Below are 16,095 nucleotides of genomic sequence, written 5' to 3'. Positions count from 1 at the left end.
GGAGAGTATGGAATTTTTGGCTCCTTTGGTATCTCCATGGCTGTGCCACGGGTCCCCAGGCCCTTTGTTATGAAAGGCTCATTGAGCTTGGGCTGCTGCTCCGGGAGCTCAACCTGCAGCTTACACACTCTGCTACCTGCACAAAATATATTCAACACTACTTCACCACTCTCCAGTTTATTCACACTTGACTCAAGCTTGCTCCAGAAGACATTGAGTCTAGATATCCAGCAGCTTGATGACATGGGGTAAGGAGATGGCAGGACGCAGAACAACTGATTTGATATAACAGAATAGTTCTGCATGGGCAAAGGCTAACCTTCATTTTCTAAATTGAGGTGAATGAAATTCAAAAACTCCTGGTTACCTATTGAATGTTGCGGGGACCCATGGTTGTGCCCTATTAGTTGTGTTAAAAATGTTAAAGGTGTTAATGTCCTAAATGGTTTGTACCCCATTTGTACCCCAAACCCCAGTTCTTCACCTTCTGAGTTGTATGTTACATGTTTTCTTCCCCAAAAACCCTAAAATCTCTTACCTTCCCTCGGGTTAAGCCTCCGCCACTCCCCCGCCTGCTCTCTGCCTGCTCCTCTTTCCCCTTCCTGCTGACATCACACCTGCCCGTCAAGCTGCTGCCTCCACCCTTATGGAAAATGCCAAAACTCCTATGAGGCGTTGTTATAGCCGGAAGTATGGTTAACATCAAAAATCCCTAATTAAAATGAACTGATACAGGACACAGATATATGGAAGACAGCACTCAATCGGCAAAGCACTCAGGAGCCCTCAGGTATCGGCAGATAGCTTCCTGATTTCTCACCATAACTTAGAAAGCACCCACAGACAAGGAGACTACCCTGGACCAAAATGAGCCAGGAGTGTTCCTGGGAACCCCCATGAGGGAGGAATCCTGACTCTGAAGCATGAGCAGCAGATTCGACTTGCATCTTCTCTTCAGCGGTGTCTGGAGGTGTAGGCAACCCCTGGAGCCTTCCCCTTTTTCAATAAAGGCATTTAAGGAGTTAATCTATCTCCTGCCCTGTTTATTTACAGCATAACTTACATTGATATTGTTGAAGGAAACATCTAAGGAACTGGCAATAATCACAATTGGTGACAACAAGGCATTTTTTAAGAGACTATCTCTCTGACAGCCATGGTTACAACACAGGTAATATGCTGCATACTCTTTCAACATGTCTGCTCAGTGCTGTGTAGGAGGTGAGATCATTATTCACCTCTTTGGCCTGTGAGACATCGTAGGGGTATTCTGTGACATCAATTTGTTCTTTGCCAATCTTAATTGTGGTGCTGGCTGTTTCCAGCACAAGGCTGTTTTCTGACTGTACACCAGCACTGTCTTACATCACTGCTCTCTAGCAATCAATAAGCCTGTGCGAAAAGCAACAGTGCAATTAACTTCTGACAATTTTGGTATGTTAAATCAAGGATTATTAATGTTCCCAAGGATAATCACTCTAACCTAGTTTGGCCAACCAGCCCTCTAAATTTGGCAGTAAATAGCAAACCTCACATAAAGCAATAGAAAATTTGGAATTAAAATAAAATAAATTGGTGGTATTTAATCATGCTTTGGAATGTTGAAATTCTTGCATTAATTTTAAAGTGAGCAATGGCACTGTATGATGATACAGTGTAATGATAGTGTAATGAATCTCTACTCTCTGAAACTGAGATGCCTGTGCAAAAGACTTTGCCATTAAACAACATGAGGTTCTATTTTGTGTCTGAATTCTTTATTTCACATTTTATTTTTTCCCTTTTTTTTTAACCTGGAAGGGACTATTTAATCCAATTGTTTACTATGACCCACTTCATAGCAGAAATCAGAGTCCTACTGAGTTATTTCTGCATCAATTTGCCATGAAAAATGTGGAGATTTCCTTTTTCCTTTTTGAAAAAAAAAATAATATAAAGGGATTGATAAAATCTCTTTCCACTTATAAATGCCTCAGCCTAAAATTACAGGTTTCTTCTGTAAAGATCTTGGTGATATAGCCTGGAGCACAGGTGGTTGCTATGAAGAAACATCTATAGCTACAGGTAGCTACAGCAGAGGTTGCCTGTAGAAGTCACCTGAACACAGTTCAATCACTAGGTTGTGATGATCCTCTGTATTTAATCATCTCTGTGGTTCGTGCAGAGTTTTCAACTGTACCAACTGAAGCAGGAGGTCTGGAAATTACCCATCACAAAGGAAAACTACCTGATAAAAAAGAGAAAAAAAACCACAAACAGTTCAATACAAGCTTCATAATGACTACATATTTTGAGATCCAGCAGGATGCTGCCTGGTCTGTGCAGGAAAATGACAAATGAATGCTATTTAACATTTTGCTTGAACCATTTTTCCATTCAGAAAACTATCTGCAATACAATAATGAGAAAAGCAGAATTGCGAAGCATTTTATAAGGCTGGTCACCTTTCTAGGACATATAATTTGATACATGGATTGTTTATCCAGAGTAAATTCAGTGGTTGAAAAGATTAATTGAACCCATTTTATGGTACTTCTACATGCTCTCACAGAGAAAGTAACTTTTTTTTTTTTTTTAATTGACTCTTGCACAAGAGCCTGCAATACACCAGCAAGAGTAAAATGACTTTTCTAAATTTAGTTCATAAATCTTACAAGATACCAATCCATCCAGTGGTTTGTTGTTTTGGGTTTTTTTCATTCTTTCATGGGTCCAAATAAAATAGGAGTGCATGCAGGAGAGCACAGTGTTTACTTCTGCTTTTCTCCTCTCCCAGGAGAGGAGAGGCATCTGTCAGCATACTCATGCTCTCCCCTCTACTCTCTCTCCCTCTCTCTCTCCCTATAAACATAAAGCATGCATGGACATATATGTATGTGTATTCATTTTTGACTCTTCAGCTAATGGACAAGAAACTGCTATGACTTCAAGGCACAAACCTCTCTGTTTTGGAGGAGCTGTGTGACCTGGCTCATTGGCTAGGGATTAAATTTACCATCCCAGTTTCACTCACCAGGTGAATGATCTTAAAATAAAAAACTTAAGCTCTGTATGTCTTTCCCCCTATACACTTGATGTTCATCTCAATGCCTTGGACAGCAGCTTGTCATTTAGTTGTGACTAGTTCTGTGCATAACACACTGGATGGATGCCTGATCTCTAACAGCTACAGGTTTTCAAAGGATAAATGGTATTATTGCCACACACACTGATTCACACATTATTCATCAGGACTAAAGACTGACTTAGATATGCAGCTGGTCACTCCTCACCTTGGACAAAAAGTTCTTCAGGACTCAGCATTCCAAAGCATTCCAAGAGGGGACTTTTCCTCTACTTTGCACCAGCCCTTGCTAATATAAAGGGCTTGCTTCAGTTAATTTAGTTCCCTTTTGGAGACCACTCACAACATACCTAGATGAGCAGGTTGCCTAGCTAGGACTGGGATGTTTCTAGGTGTTCCGTCACTCCATGGCAAAGGCCATGAAACCTCTTGAATGGCAGACAGTTCCAGTCTGTTGGAAACGACACTTGAAACTTCTCAAAACTGAGGCACTGAGCATCTGTAACACTGCTGATGATTAATCTACCAATAAATGTTCAATAGATATGCATGACAGCAGCAGCAGCATTTTTTGCAGCCACAGTTTGGATTCTGGTCCAGTATGGAGACAGAAACATGCTTCATCTCTGTGGTTTCACTTCACTGTGATGAACCTTAGAAGCTCATTTGAAGTGCAGCAGGTGGGTAATAAAGGAGGAGCCCCAGGCAGAGCACCCTGGGTTATGATCCATTTCTGACAGAATAAATTGCAAACAAGATCCCAGACCTACATGAGCAGGCTCTGCATGCACACAGAGCAAGATAACGCTAGTGCGTTTATCTGCTGTCATGTCTCTCCTGAGATTTCAAGTTACCTCAAGTGTGAGAGACTGGAGAAAATAATTTCTTGTGCAAAACAACAAAGAGTGTGTGTATGGCAGGATGGCAAGGCAAGCTCTGCAAAAAGTGGGATGATGCACTTCTCCATATCCCACCTCCCTGGAGCCACTAGTCCAGCTCCAGAGTGCTTATTAGCCACTGGCACACCAGAAGTTCCATGTGGAGGGGAGGGTCCCAGCAGGCCAAAGCAGATGAAAGCAGTTGCACAATGACACACCCTCTCCCTTTCTATCTTCCTCTTCTTGAAATCTGGGTGACTTAAAGTTGTATGTGTCACCCTGTTTTTTCTGAGTTTCTTAAAGCCTTTTGATTGTTCATAAGATGGAGTCAGACTTTTTAGCTACTGTACAACATTAGGAGCAGTTTCTGCCTTTTCTCACACATATAACATAAACAAATCCTTTTTTTTTCATTCTCTGTCCTTTGTTTGCATATTTCTAACCTGAAAACAATTGTAACTGACAGTTGGTCTGGCCATTTGGCTGGGAGGTGAAAACTCCAGAAGCCAATCCACAGCCAGACCCACAAATGTATAAAAAGTAAGAAATAAACAGGCAGAGGGGCTCTTGGCCTTGGCTCAGCCTTGGGCTCTCTCGGAGGAACTCTCTGCCCTGCAAAATCTATCGTCTCCGTGTGATGGTTTTGCATGTCCCGATCACATTGTATGGGTTAGAGTTTGCCTCAAATCAATGCCTTGTGAAATGCTTTATGTCAACTGAATGTTTTAAAAATTGCCAGGTACCCTTACTTTCTAAAGCCTGTCTGTAAAAGTTTGTTTAACGTCCTGAGAACATTGTGTTTTTCCCATGAGCCTGTCTCTGGGAATAAAAACTTAACCTCAAACTTTAAGAAACACATCAAGAGAGTCCAAGGCTTTTACACTCCAGGTCTGGTAGACACTTTCTCAAAAGGCACCTGGAAAACAGGCAGAATATCCAGGTAAAGTCAGATAGCCCTAGATAAGGTTATGTAGGGTTGCTAAATCCAACACCACTGCTGACTGAAGTCTTGTCTAAGCTTACAAAATTATGCCAGGGGAACTCTGGAAGAGGTTTGATAAATCTAATTTCCTACTCTGAGCTGTTTAATGCAGCTCAGTCCTTGTCCTGGTTTTGGCTGGAATTTGAGTTCATTATTTTTAGGAGGAGGTACAGCACTGTGTTTCAGATTCAGTATGAGAAAGATGCTGATAACACACTGATGGTTTGGTTGTTGCTAAGAGTGCTTACTCTGAGTCAAGGACTGTTCAGTGGCTAATGCTCTGCCAGCAAGGAAGTGCACAAAAAAGTGGAGAGGAGCATGGCCCAAACAGGAGACCTGAAATGGTCAGAGGGATGTTCCACAAAATAGACTGTCAAACCCAGTATATAAACTGGGAGAGTTACCCAGAAGAGGGCCTATCAGGGTTTGGCATTGGCCAGCAGGTGATCAGCAACTGTACTGATTTCTTTGATTGTCTCTCCTTTTTACTACTATTAGTACTATTATATTTTACTCAAGTTCCATTATTAAACTGTTAATGAACAAGTTTCACATTTCTCCTTCCCCCCAGTTTTCCTCCCCATCCCACTGTGGTAGGGTGCTGTGAGTCAGCAGCTGCATGGTAGTTAGCTGCCAGCTGGGGTTAAACCACAATGCCTTCTCTATGCAAGTAGAATTCTTAGTAGCAGCTGAGCACCAAACCATGTAGCTTACTCACACTTTGCAGTAGGTGCAGCAGGAGTGATGATGTGGTTTACACAAAGCAGCACTGGAAATCAATGTCTGCCTGTAGCACATGTTTTCCTCAGTTCTACTCACTGCCCTAGACGCCCTTCACGTTTTAATGACAAATTCCTAGTAATGAGTGTCATGAAAAACAACCAAATGAGGTTTCCCGTACTGAGAATGTTTTCTGACAGCTTGCTATTTTCCCATGTTTGCAGATCTCATGCAGAATGCAGCTCCTGAGCCCTCAAGTGCAGATTCCCAGGGGACTGAAAGCACCCTGAGTGGTGCAATGTTTGCTCTCTCAAAGAAGTAACCTGCAGGTTTTTTCTCATTGCACTGAAATTTTTAAGGTGACCCATTTCCTGATCACTGTGGCCCAGACCATGCCATCTCCCACCACACATTCTCCATTCCCAACCAGCAAGTCTACGATTTCTTTCCTAGTTGTCTCTCTGAGTACTTATAATACAAAGTTATCTCCCACAAATTTTAGGACTTTTACAGATCTGCTCACCATAGCAGGACTGCATTACCAGCTGGTATCTGTAGAGTTGAAACCTGCCACAAGCACAAAGGCTGCTGATCCAGAGATTTCTCCTAATGACCTGTCAAATTTACTTCTCAGCATTGGCATCCTAGCTGGGCAATAGATAGAAGCACCCACCACATCTGCTTTTTTTTCCTATCCCTTCATCCTCACCCAGGGCTCCAACTTAAGGGCTGTACCATCAAATCTCTCCCTTCTATTTAGTGCAACAGCTCCACCTTGCCCTGCCCTCTCCTCAATGGCCTGTATCCTCCATCCCAGCACTCCAGGTACAGGACAAGCCTCACTTATACCAAGGATACCACAGCTCTGTGAACTATCCAAGGCTTCCAGTCAAAGGCACTTGCACCATCAATCCCTGAGCCATCTGCCAAGGACACCCAGTCCCTGAGCCTCTGCCCTCCAGGAGAATTTCACTATGCTGTTGGGGCTAAAGAGAAGAAAGAGAGCCACTACATTCATTCCTAGGAGATGCCAAGGAGCTTTTAGCAGCCAACAGCCAGAAGGGACCACAGCAAGACCACCACTATGGTTCACACCATGTGGCCCCCAGGCCTCCCAGTGCCTAGCCCCATCAGACATTTGTGCTCCCTGAAAGCTAATCCCAAGGTAGGGACCAACCTGACCCCTGCAGCCCAGAGATGTCCCAGGGACAAGAGCGGAGTGACTGACTGTCATCACTCCTGGTTCTCCCTCAGCCAACTGGTTGGGCAGGAACAGGCGTTCTACACAGCCTGAGCACTTCCAGGTGATGAAGACCATGGTGAGACAAATTGCCCCCTTCAGCCCCTGGATAATCACAGTGGAGCAGAGACCCACCTGCGGCCCATGGAAAAGCTCCACTCTGGAGCATGTAGAGATGTCCTGATGGAAGCTACAGCCCATGGAGATCTCAGACAGGAACAGGCTCCTGTCAGGAGTTGCAGCCTTTGCTTAGGAGCACACACAGGAACACATTTCCTGGCAGCTGGAGCAATCTGTTTTGGAAGTACTGCACACCTGTAGAAAAGGCCCCTGTTAGAGGAGAGGAAGAATGTAAGGAATAAGAAGCAGCAAAACTGGACTGACCACAATACTCTTCCCCATCCTTCTGCACAGCTGGGGAGGAGGAGGTAGAAGAGTCTGTAACAAGAGTGAAGTTTGGAAGGGAAATTCATTTTAGTTTTGCCTTTGTTTCTTATTCCCTTACTCAGTTTTTCACTGGCAACAGAAGATACTCATTGTCCCCAGTTCTATCTGGCTAGTGACAGTACTCTCCCTTTACTGTATCTCAACACGGCTTTCCCATCTTTCTCCCCCATCCTGTGGAGAAAGGGAAGTGACAGAGCAGTTTGGTGAGTATTTGGCAGGCAACCAGCCAAGGTTAAACCCATCAAACTCGGGAAGGTACTGCAGGAGAGACAGAAAAGACAACCTCCTCGTTCAGCCCTCAGAGCTACTGCTGTACATACAGAGAAGGGACAAACCTGGAAAACAAAACCCTGCCAGAGCCCTGTGCATTGCACATACCTGCAGCAGGACATTTAGGCTGCACTGAGCTGGGTGAATGTTGGTTATTTTAAGGGGGTCAGGAGGAAGTGTTTTATTGCCAAGGCTAGACAAGACAGATGTCTTTCAGGTATACAGCCATAGGGTAGAAAGAAAAGACACCTTGAAGGCTGCACAGCTGTAGAACACAAGGCAGAATGCACAGGCTCCAATAAGAGCAATAAAAAGAAGAAATCTGAAGAAAAAAGTTTCCCAAGGGAATACTCCTATGTTAGAAAGGGTAGGACAGAGCAGCCACCCAGCTTTTGGGACAACTCAAAACTGAACCAATCCCATGCAATCTGATCAAAGTTCTTGTTTGCATGAAGGCTTGTACCAGCTGGTCTCCAGACAACCCTTCCAACCTGGGGTACTCCTGACTGCACAAATATCCAATGGCCTGGATATGTGAGATGCCCAAAATCAAAAGAAAAAACTCCGTTTGCAAAACACACAGTACATATGTAAATATATTTAAACAAATGAAAAAAATCTTATTGCTTCATTCAGATTTTGACTTAGCTTACCTTAAAATTACTCAAAGTCCTTTGAAAATTTCTGCAGAAATCACTAACTACTTTTCAGCAGAGATCAGCTTAAACCAAAGAGATTGAAATGATGCTGGAATTCAGACTGAATCACTTTTTATGAACTAAGCAATGTTTCCCTTGTCTAAGAGCAATCCCCATAAAAATGCTTTTCCTGGCTCTGGTTTTGGGCTCCTTTTCTGTTGTTGGGTTTACACAAAACTTTGAAATACTCTGTGGATGGCTTTATGAAATTAAAACTTCCAAACAATCCTCTAATATACTTTAAGAGTTACATACTAGCAATATTCTATCGTCTTTGACTTAAAAGTGCATACACATTCAAAAGTTTTATGCATTTCCTAGACATCTTTTAAACAGAAAGAAGCTCTAACAGACATTTTAGATCTCAAGAGGAAAAAAAGTGTTAAATTCACAGTTTTAACAAGTGTTCCAAGGAAAGTCTACTACATTTTTTCTTCTGGGAAATCAAACCACGAGGATCTATTGACAAGTCTCTTTGGCAGTCTTAGTATCAATGGCTCTCTCTCTGGACACTCTAGGAAGGAAGTCCTGGGGGAAGGCAGTGGCCTGGAAGGTGCTTCTGGTGCTTCCTGAACATAACTGTTTACAGTTTCTGTGTGAGAGGTGTTACTGCTGGTATTCACTATGGCAACACTCTGATCAGCTGCTGTTTCTTGAAGTTTGACATCAGCATTTCTAATGCCACCATCTATGTTTTCCCTTGTGGCAGGGATACCATATTTTTTGTCTACTCCTCCAGCTTCCTCACATCCTGTCCTCCTCAGAAAAGAAGATGGAGACTCATTTTCCCTCGCATTTATCTGAGTTGTGCCTGTCCATGTAATACTGCTGTCCCATTCGGTACTTTCTGGCTCCTTGCTACTATCACTATCAATTGTGATCACCACCGGAGAAGAATGTACGGAGTTACTTGTGTGATGTTTCCGGTGTTTCTTCTTATGCTTTTTCTTTTTCTTTTTAAGATGCCTTGTTGTGTCTGTTGCTTTTCCTTCATAGATTATCTCAACACTTGGACTCCTCATCTTCTTCTTCCTTTTCTTATGCTTTGTCTCACTGCTTGCATGATTGTCTAACAGGCTATCCTCATTTTTGCAGCAGTCACCAAATTTTGAGGAAGTTTTCTTGGAGTCATTTTCTCTTTCTAGACTTGTGCTCTCCATGAATGGATTCTCCAGGTGGCGAGTTTTGTATTTCCTTTTTCCACCAGGCTTTTCACTTTTTGTTCTGTCAGCTCCTCCAGAAGGAGTCCTTGATCTGTTGCTTGACCGACTCCTTGACCTGCATCTTTCATAACAGTAATAGTGTCTCTCATGGAGTCCCCTCTGGCTATGAAGATCTGTCCTCTCAATAAATGATCGTATCCTGTATTCTGGACTAGCAGATTGCCTTGAGTAAAGCGTGTTAGACCGGATCCTCCTTCTGCTGGAGGATTCATAGCTGTCTCCAAATACCTTTCGACTACAGAAAGCAGAACCCCACTGGTGTCTAGTCTGGTAACTGTCTCTTACATAATAGCGATCGCTGTCTCTGCTTCTTGATCTCCTTTTACTGTGCCCTTTGCTACGTGAACGTGATCTGCTCACTTCTCTGGATGGAGTGCTCTCACCGCTTAAAGAGCCCCTCTGGCTTTTCAGAGAGGCTCTGGTGTCATGTGCCCTTGACCTTCTGTTGCTTCTTTTGCTCCTATGTTTGCTACTATATCTGCTTCTTGATCGTCTCCTTTTAGGCTGGCTTTTGCTACGGTGCTCCCTTCTAGACCGATGGCCATGACTGCCTCGACTGTCCCGTGAACAGGACTGTGGGCTTCTGGACTTTCCCTTTTTAGAAAATCTGTGATTCCAAGGGGAGCATACTGTGTCACTCCCTGGAGAGGGGCTCCAACTCAAGTCCTGTGAAGGCAGATCTTTTCTTTTATATTTGTTCTTCTCATCTTCTTTTGATTCCCTCTTCTCAACTGCAGGAGATAAATAGCTTCTACAACTTCCTATATCTTCCCTATATGTAGGGGAATGGGGTGAGAAGCTCCTGCTCGGTTCACTGTCACTCCAGCTGTGACACTGGACCGGTTGCTGTTTCTTGACATCTTCCCTTTTCTCTTCCTTGATGGACTCCTCAGAGTTAGAGGACAGCTCAACCACTTCCGGTGTCCTCTCAGCTAATGGCTTAACATACCCGACAATGACACAATTGTCTGAGGAAGAGCCACTGTCATTTGAGTCAGCATTAGCCTGTAACTCAGTTTGCAGTTTAGTTCTTCGACTCCCTGATGCAGAGTCCTCATCAGAACTTTCTGATGACTCCAGAGGAGAAGCTATGGTTGCACGAACCTCTTCTGAAATGGAATAGGAAGGCCCTGGAGTTTCATCATCCCAGGGGGCCTGACCAAGACCAGGTACAGACAAACTATTCTCTGGCCCTTGCGGGTACGCCACATCTGGAGATATTGTAATAATTGAGGAGTCTGAGTGGCTTCCTTCCTCATATGATGGTGCAGGACAGTCATAATTGGCATGTTGATCATATGCTTCTAAGTTAAAAGGACAACGAGCAAAACTGATGAATTCATGCAGGAAGTGTTCTGTCCGATTCAGCAAAAATGGCTTTAAATCATCGGCAAAGGCTGGACTTTCCAGATCATATCTAGTTACGTTGCTCATGATTATGTGCTGCACAATATTGATCAAAGATCCGTGGGCACCAAACAGGACTGTAAGTTCTCGCTTCAACCAAGGAACCAACCGGTGAAGGCAAGCAGGGTTGCGGCGAAAGAACTCTGCCGAAATCTCTCGGTATCGGCCACCATCCTGAATGCTGCGGATGCGCACGCCAGTGCGGTACAGAGCCCTGCGGAAGTTGATCATGTCCTCCTCCTGAATCTGTCGCAGAGATCTGCCCTCCGCGCTAGCCTTTCTCCTTGAGGCCAGCCTCCTGATCATTTGCTGAATCTCTCTGTGTCTGTGTCGTGTTGGCCCACTTGACAGCCCTTCAAACAACATCCCGTTATCTGGAGGGGACAGCATCCTTCGGGAAGGAGAACTGCGCGTGCGGCGTTCCCTTGTTAAGGTAGTACGATAACGAAATCTCCGGCCATCAGGGCTGGCAAAAGAGCTAGTTTCTAAAGGGCTGAGTATGTACTCCTTAAAGTCATCTTCAGCACGAATCGTATGGAAAATGGAAAAAAAGGGTTGCTTGCAGAGCGGGCATTCTGCTTTGTTTTTTGACCATTCTTGGACACAGCGGAAGCAGAACCTATGCAAGCAGCGGTCCAGATATGCAACATTGTCAAATCTGTCCAGGCAGATGGGGCATTTGGAGTCTGGAGACGCATCTGTTGGCAGCTTACTGGTGCTGGCTTTTGGTGAAAAATTGCTATCTTCTGCAAACTCCTTATCTGAAGTCATGGTCTAGAAAAGAGAGAGACAGAAGACCATTGCTATCACAGAGACACAAAAATCTTACACTCTAGATGCAGAAACCCATAACAATTGCTTTTAAGGTTGCAAAACCCAGCAGTGGCTCAGAGAATGCTGAACAAAGAGGCAGCATTACCTCATTACTTTGTTTGGCTTCACAGTGAGATCTAGCTCTTCAATGCTGCAAATTTTAAACAGCACTCAAACCATGCTGGCAGAGATGAAGGCAAAAGGCAGGCCTGTCTTCTTCCTCACTCTTAAATAATTCCTTTAATGTGGTCAGTAATTTTTTTGATTTACATGGTATCCTCCAAAACACAGCTTAAAAACCCAAGCATTTATACATGAAGAGTATGAGAACAGTTAGTTCTGTACTTTACAACAAACCAGCCAAAAGAAGTAACTGCACTTGAACTATGTTATCACATTCCAAGTTCTGGTGGACCTGTTCTGTTACTGTACACTCTGCCCCTCTTTGTTGGGCATTTATACTGGACCACACGCAGCCTGTTGGATTAGACAATCTCCAGGGATGTGTTCCTGCCAAAATAAGTTGTTTTTTTTTTTTTCAAGACTGAAGCAGAAACAACCAGATGTCATCCTCAAGCACACACTACCCTTTATCTAGTCAGGTTGTTGTGCTGTTTTGCCTGAGACATTAAATTTTCTTCACAGTGACTGGCCTGGGGCTGAGTTTTGAATTTGTGATGAACACAGTGTTGATAATACAGAGATGTTTTCATTATTGCTGAGCAGGGCTTGAAGTTGGGGGTGCATGAGGGTACTTCGGAGGTTGGGAGGAGACACAGCTGGGACAGATGACCCCAACTGACCAAAGGGATTTCCAGATCATGTGACATCATCCTCAATATGTAACATGGGGGAAAGAAGGAAGAAAGGTGGGACATTTGGAGTGATAATGCTTGTCTACTCAAATCACTGTCACACATGATGGGGCCCTGCTCTCCTGGGGATGGCTGAACACCTGCATGCCTATTGGAGGTAGGGAATTAATTCCTTGTTTTGCTTTGTTTGTATGCCTGGGTTTTGGTGTCCTTATTTAAATGTCTTTATCTCAACCAATGAATTTTTCTCCCTAATGTGACCGGCTGAGGAGTGAGCAAGCAGCTGCCTGGTGCTTGGCAGCTGGCCGAGGTGAAATCACAAGAGAGGTCAAACGCGGTCAACAACAAAAAATCCATCTATTCAGAAGTTACTTTACGTTTTGCCGTTACCCTAAGGCATTACAGTCCGATGGAAATAACGTACCACCCTGCTTCAAAAGCCATCGGCCCACGTTTTGCAAAGGTCTGGCAGCAGGCCTTTCCCGCCGGCAGGACCACGAGGGGGATGGGGCAGCACCAGCGCTCGGGGGAGGCCCGCGCTCGCACAAGTGCCCTCGCACCCGCGGGGGTGACCCGGCCCCGGCCCCGCGCCGCTCCCCGCGCGCCACCTCCCACCCCGGCCTCGGGAGCCGCCAGCCAGCGCCCCGTTGGGGACCGGCGCTCCTCCCGCCCCCAGGCCCGGCACTCACCGCCGGCGGGCCCTCGCTTCCCGTGCGGGCCAGGGCCGCGGCCGCCTTCAGCCTGTGGCGCGAACGGCAGCGCCCGGTGCCGGGAGGCTCCCGCCGCTCCTCCCCTGGAGGGCGGCGGCGGCGGGCGCCCTCCGCCAGGCGCCGGGCCGGGTCCGCCATCGGCAGCGGTGTTGCCACGGGAACGGCTCCCGCGGGCGCAGAGCTGAGCCGGGCTCTGCCGGCAGCGAGGCCGGAACCGTCGTCGTCACATCCGCGCCCCACGCAGTGACGCTGTTCCGGGGGGCGGAGGCCAGGGCGGGGCCGGGGCGCGGTGGAGGCGGCGGGCGGTGTCGTAGGGGCGGGTCTGCCGCCTCGTTCGTGTCTGCCAGGCCCGCGGGGGTGCGGCAGGGTGGCCGTGCTGGCCGGGGGCCCGGCGAGCACCTCGTGGGCGGCGGTCCCCGAGGAAAAAAAAAAAAAAGCGACTGGAGACGGGGCGGTGCCGCCGCAAGCGCGGAACGCGTTTTGTTCTGCAGGTGGTCCTGCCTCACCTGGGGTTTCGTTCTCTAGCGGCGCGGATGGCCGCCCTCGGCACCTGGAGAGCCGCTTCCTGACCCAAGGGCTGCCCTAGGACTTGGCAGACCCCAGGCGCCTTGCGGGAGCTTGGCATTGTCTCCGAGGGTGCAGAGGAATCCATCGAAGGCTGGAGAAGCCGTGTGGGTGGTTGGGCAGACAAAACAAATAGCACGTAGGAAAGAAGATACAGATAAGGCATAAACCGTTATTAGGAAAGAGAAAAATAACTCGGCTGTTTTTTACTAGCACGTACCTGCAGGACACACGGGTGTGCAAAGGGCATGGAGAAGGCCAGCTGTGCAGGCTGCTGTAGGTGGGGCACAGCCTGCCACAGTACCTGCATATATTACTACCAGGACTTGTGTAAAACACGAGCACAGCCAGTCCTGTCCCTTTTCTTACCCACAGTCAGTATGGATGAAAGTTTGCAAAAGCACATGTGAATTCACAGATCCCCAGAGTACCAGCATAGTCCTGTTGTTCATGTGGTAACCCTGCCCTATATCCTGAACCATTTTACTCATTCCCACGCACCAGCTGGTCCTGCTGCCTGCTGAAGAGCAAACGTGCTCTGGCACTTCCCAACAGGCACTCCACTCCTGAAGACCTCCTGAGGTAGCAGAACAGGCCAATCCCTCATGACCTGCCTGGACCCAGGGCCTGCTTCTCACCAGGTAGCCCACCTTGAAGTCTGCTCAGGAGTTACATCCCTGCCCCAAACAATTTTCCTTGGTGTTCAGGAGAGAAGCAACCTCTCTTGTGTCCACAGCAGGCAGCACCAGGCATGTCAGCTATGACCTGCGGTCCCACTTCGTGTGTGGGTGCCAAGACTCATCATTTTACTTGCCTCTGTTCCCCAGCAGGTGCACCGGGGGCACACGTACCCATCTTGCCCCAGTGTCTGGAGCCTCACTGTCACCTGCACCCTTTGCTGGCATCAGGACCCTTACCCTTACCTACTCCCGTTGCTGGCATAATAGGAGGGATTTGTATGCCGGATAGATGTACTCTTGCTAAATGCTGTGTGCATGTGTCAGCTCTTAGGTGACTCACTCGGACAGTTCATCTCTGGGTAATGGAAATATGAAAGTTTACTTGAAAGGCATTCCAGGCTCTTCAGAGGTTTATAATTTCTGAGCTGAAAAGAAGCAATTCTGGAAATAAAATGTATCTGGTTTGAGGTGCTGGTTTTCCACACAGCTATGAAGAGCAGAACTCATGTGACTTCTCTGCCACGGCCCACACAGATTGGCACATACGTCATCCCACATACCTCTTGAAGCTGGGGAACAACCTTTTCTTGGGGAGCCTGGCCCTCCTTCCTCTGCCATCCTCCTCTGGCGTTCCTTGGTCAGCAGCAGAAATTTTCCCTGCCAGCAGCTTTGTGGGAATAAGAGTGTGGAGAGATCTCATCTTCCTGAGCAGCAGCCACAGCACTGGCAGTGCCCATGCTGTTGACAGTGGTATCTGCAGTCCCTGACCAGGGGCAACCCCCAGCCTTTTCTCTAGTGTTCTTTGTACCATGGACAATGCTCCCTCAGGCATAGCAGCAACAGCTCCTGTGGGAAAGGAGTTCAGTGGAAGGTTCACATTGTTTAATTCCTGAGTTTGCTCAGCATCTCCCATCTTAGCTACATCACCCTGCAAATACATGAAAATTGTCAGAGACCTATAGCAGTTCTCCTCCAAAAGTTTCTGTGCTGACAGGCCTTCTGCTTCTCCACTGACTTTCTCTGAGCCAAAGCTGGCTGGATCATTCTTCACTGTCCATACCATAAGAGCTCAGCTCCAGTGCGCTCTTGTCCTCACTGTGGTGTTGAAGCCTTCACCAGCTTGTGGTTATCCACTCATTTCCTTGGCTAGCTGGGAATCTACAGCAGCATGACACCAAGAGCAGGAGTTACAATCTCTGACCACTGATCTGCCCCAGGCTGGGTCCTCTTTAGTGATATCTTCTCAAACTTTGTTTCAGGTTCCACCACTGGCATGCATCTGGGGCTGCACATGGACAGATACCAGTTCAGGGTTGTGGCTTCCAAGTGTCAGTTTGGAGCCAGCTCAATGGAAACCTCTCTTTTTGGGTTGTTTCTTCCGGGCAGCGAGTGTTTGTCATCACATAGAGATGCTTTACTTCCGAGCTGCCACGAGATGGCAAAATACTCCCCAGCATCACCTCCAAGCTGGCTTTCCTGCACCGCCGGCTGGAGCCGTGCAGGACTACGGGGAAGCAGCAGCAGTAACAGCAGCTGAATTTGTCTCCCTTCAACTTAGCTGCTGCTCGGTGTGCGTGTTCAGAG

At 46.6% G+C, this 16,095-nt stretch overlaps 1 protein-coding gene across 2 annotated transcripts; it reads right to left on the bottom strand.

Annotated features, from left to right (window-relative positions):
• Positions 1-1,665: 1,665 nt before the first annotated feature.
• Positions 1,666-13,405, bottom strand: TOPORS (TOP1 binding arginine/serine rich protein, E3 ubiquitin ligase). 2 transcript variants are annotated; one of them, XR_005704512.2, is made up of 4 exons: positions 13,247-13,405; positions 8,255-11,703; positions 7,020-7,214; positions 1,666-2,227 (listed from the first exon to the last, which is right to left on the bottom strand). XR_005704512.2 is itself a non-coding variant. In XM_040090967.1 (2 exons), the coding sequence occupies exons 1-2, from the start codon at positions 13,403-13,405 to the stop codon at positions 8,722-8,724; spliced, it is 3,141 nt and encodes a 1,046-aa protein (XP_039946901.1). In that variant the 3' UTR covers positions 8,070-8,721. The 2 variants fall into 2 exon arrangements, 1 of the variants encoding a protein (XP_039946901.1); XM_040090967.1 differs by lacking the exons at positions 1,666-2,227; positions 7,020-7,214 and having other exon boundaries at positions 8,070-11,703.
• Positions 13,406-16,095: the final 2,690 nt, after the last annotated feature.

This window comes from Hirundo rustica, chromosome Z (genome assembly GCF_015227805.2).
Source record: "Hirundo rustica isolate bHirRus1 chromosome Z, bHirRus1.pri.v3, whole genome shotgun sequence".
Lineage (NCBI taxonomy): Eukaryota > Metazoa > Chordata > Aves > Passeriformes > Hirundinidae > Hirundo > Hirundo rustica.
This window is presented reverse-complemented; position numbering and strand designations above follow the sequence as displayed.

Bases quoted from the DNA above. Each gene is read 5' to 3' on its own strand.
- TOPORS (XM_040090967.1), bottom strand. From the start codon at position 13,405: ATGGCGGACCCGGCCCGGCGCCTGGCGGAGGGCGCCCGCCGCCGCCGC. The intron at 11,704-13,246 runs GTGAGTGCCGGG...TCTCTTTTCTAG, and splicing joins GAAGCGAGGGCCCGCCGGCG to ACCATGACTTCAGATAAGGA.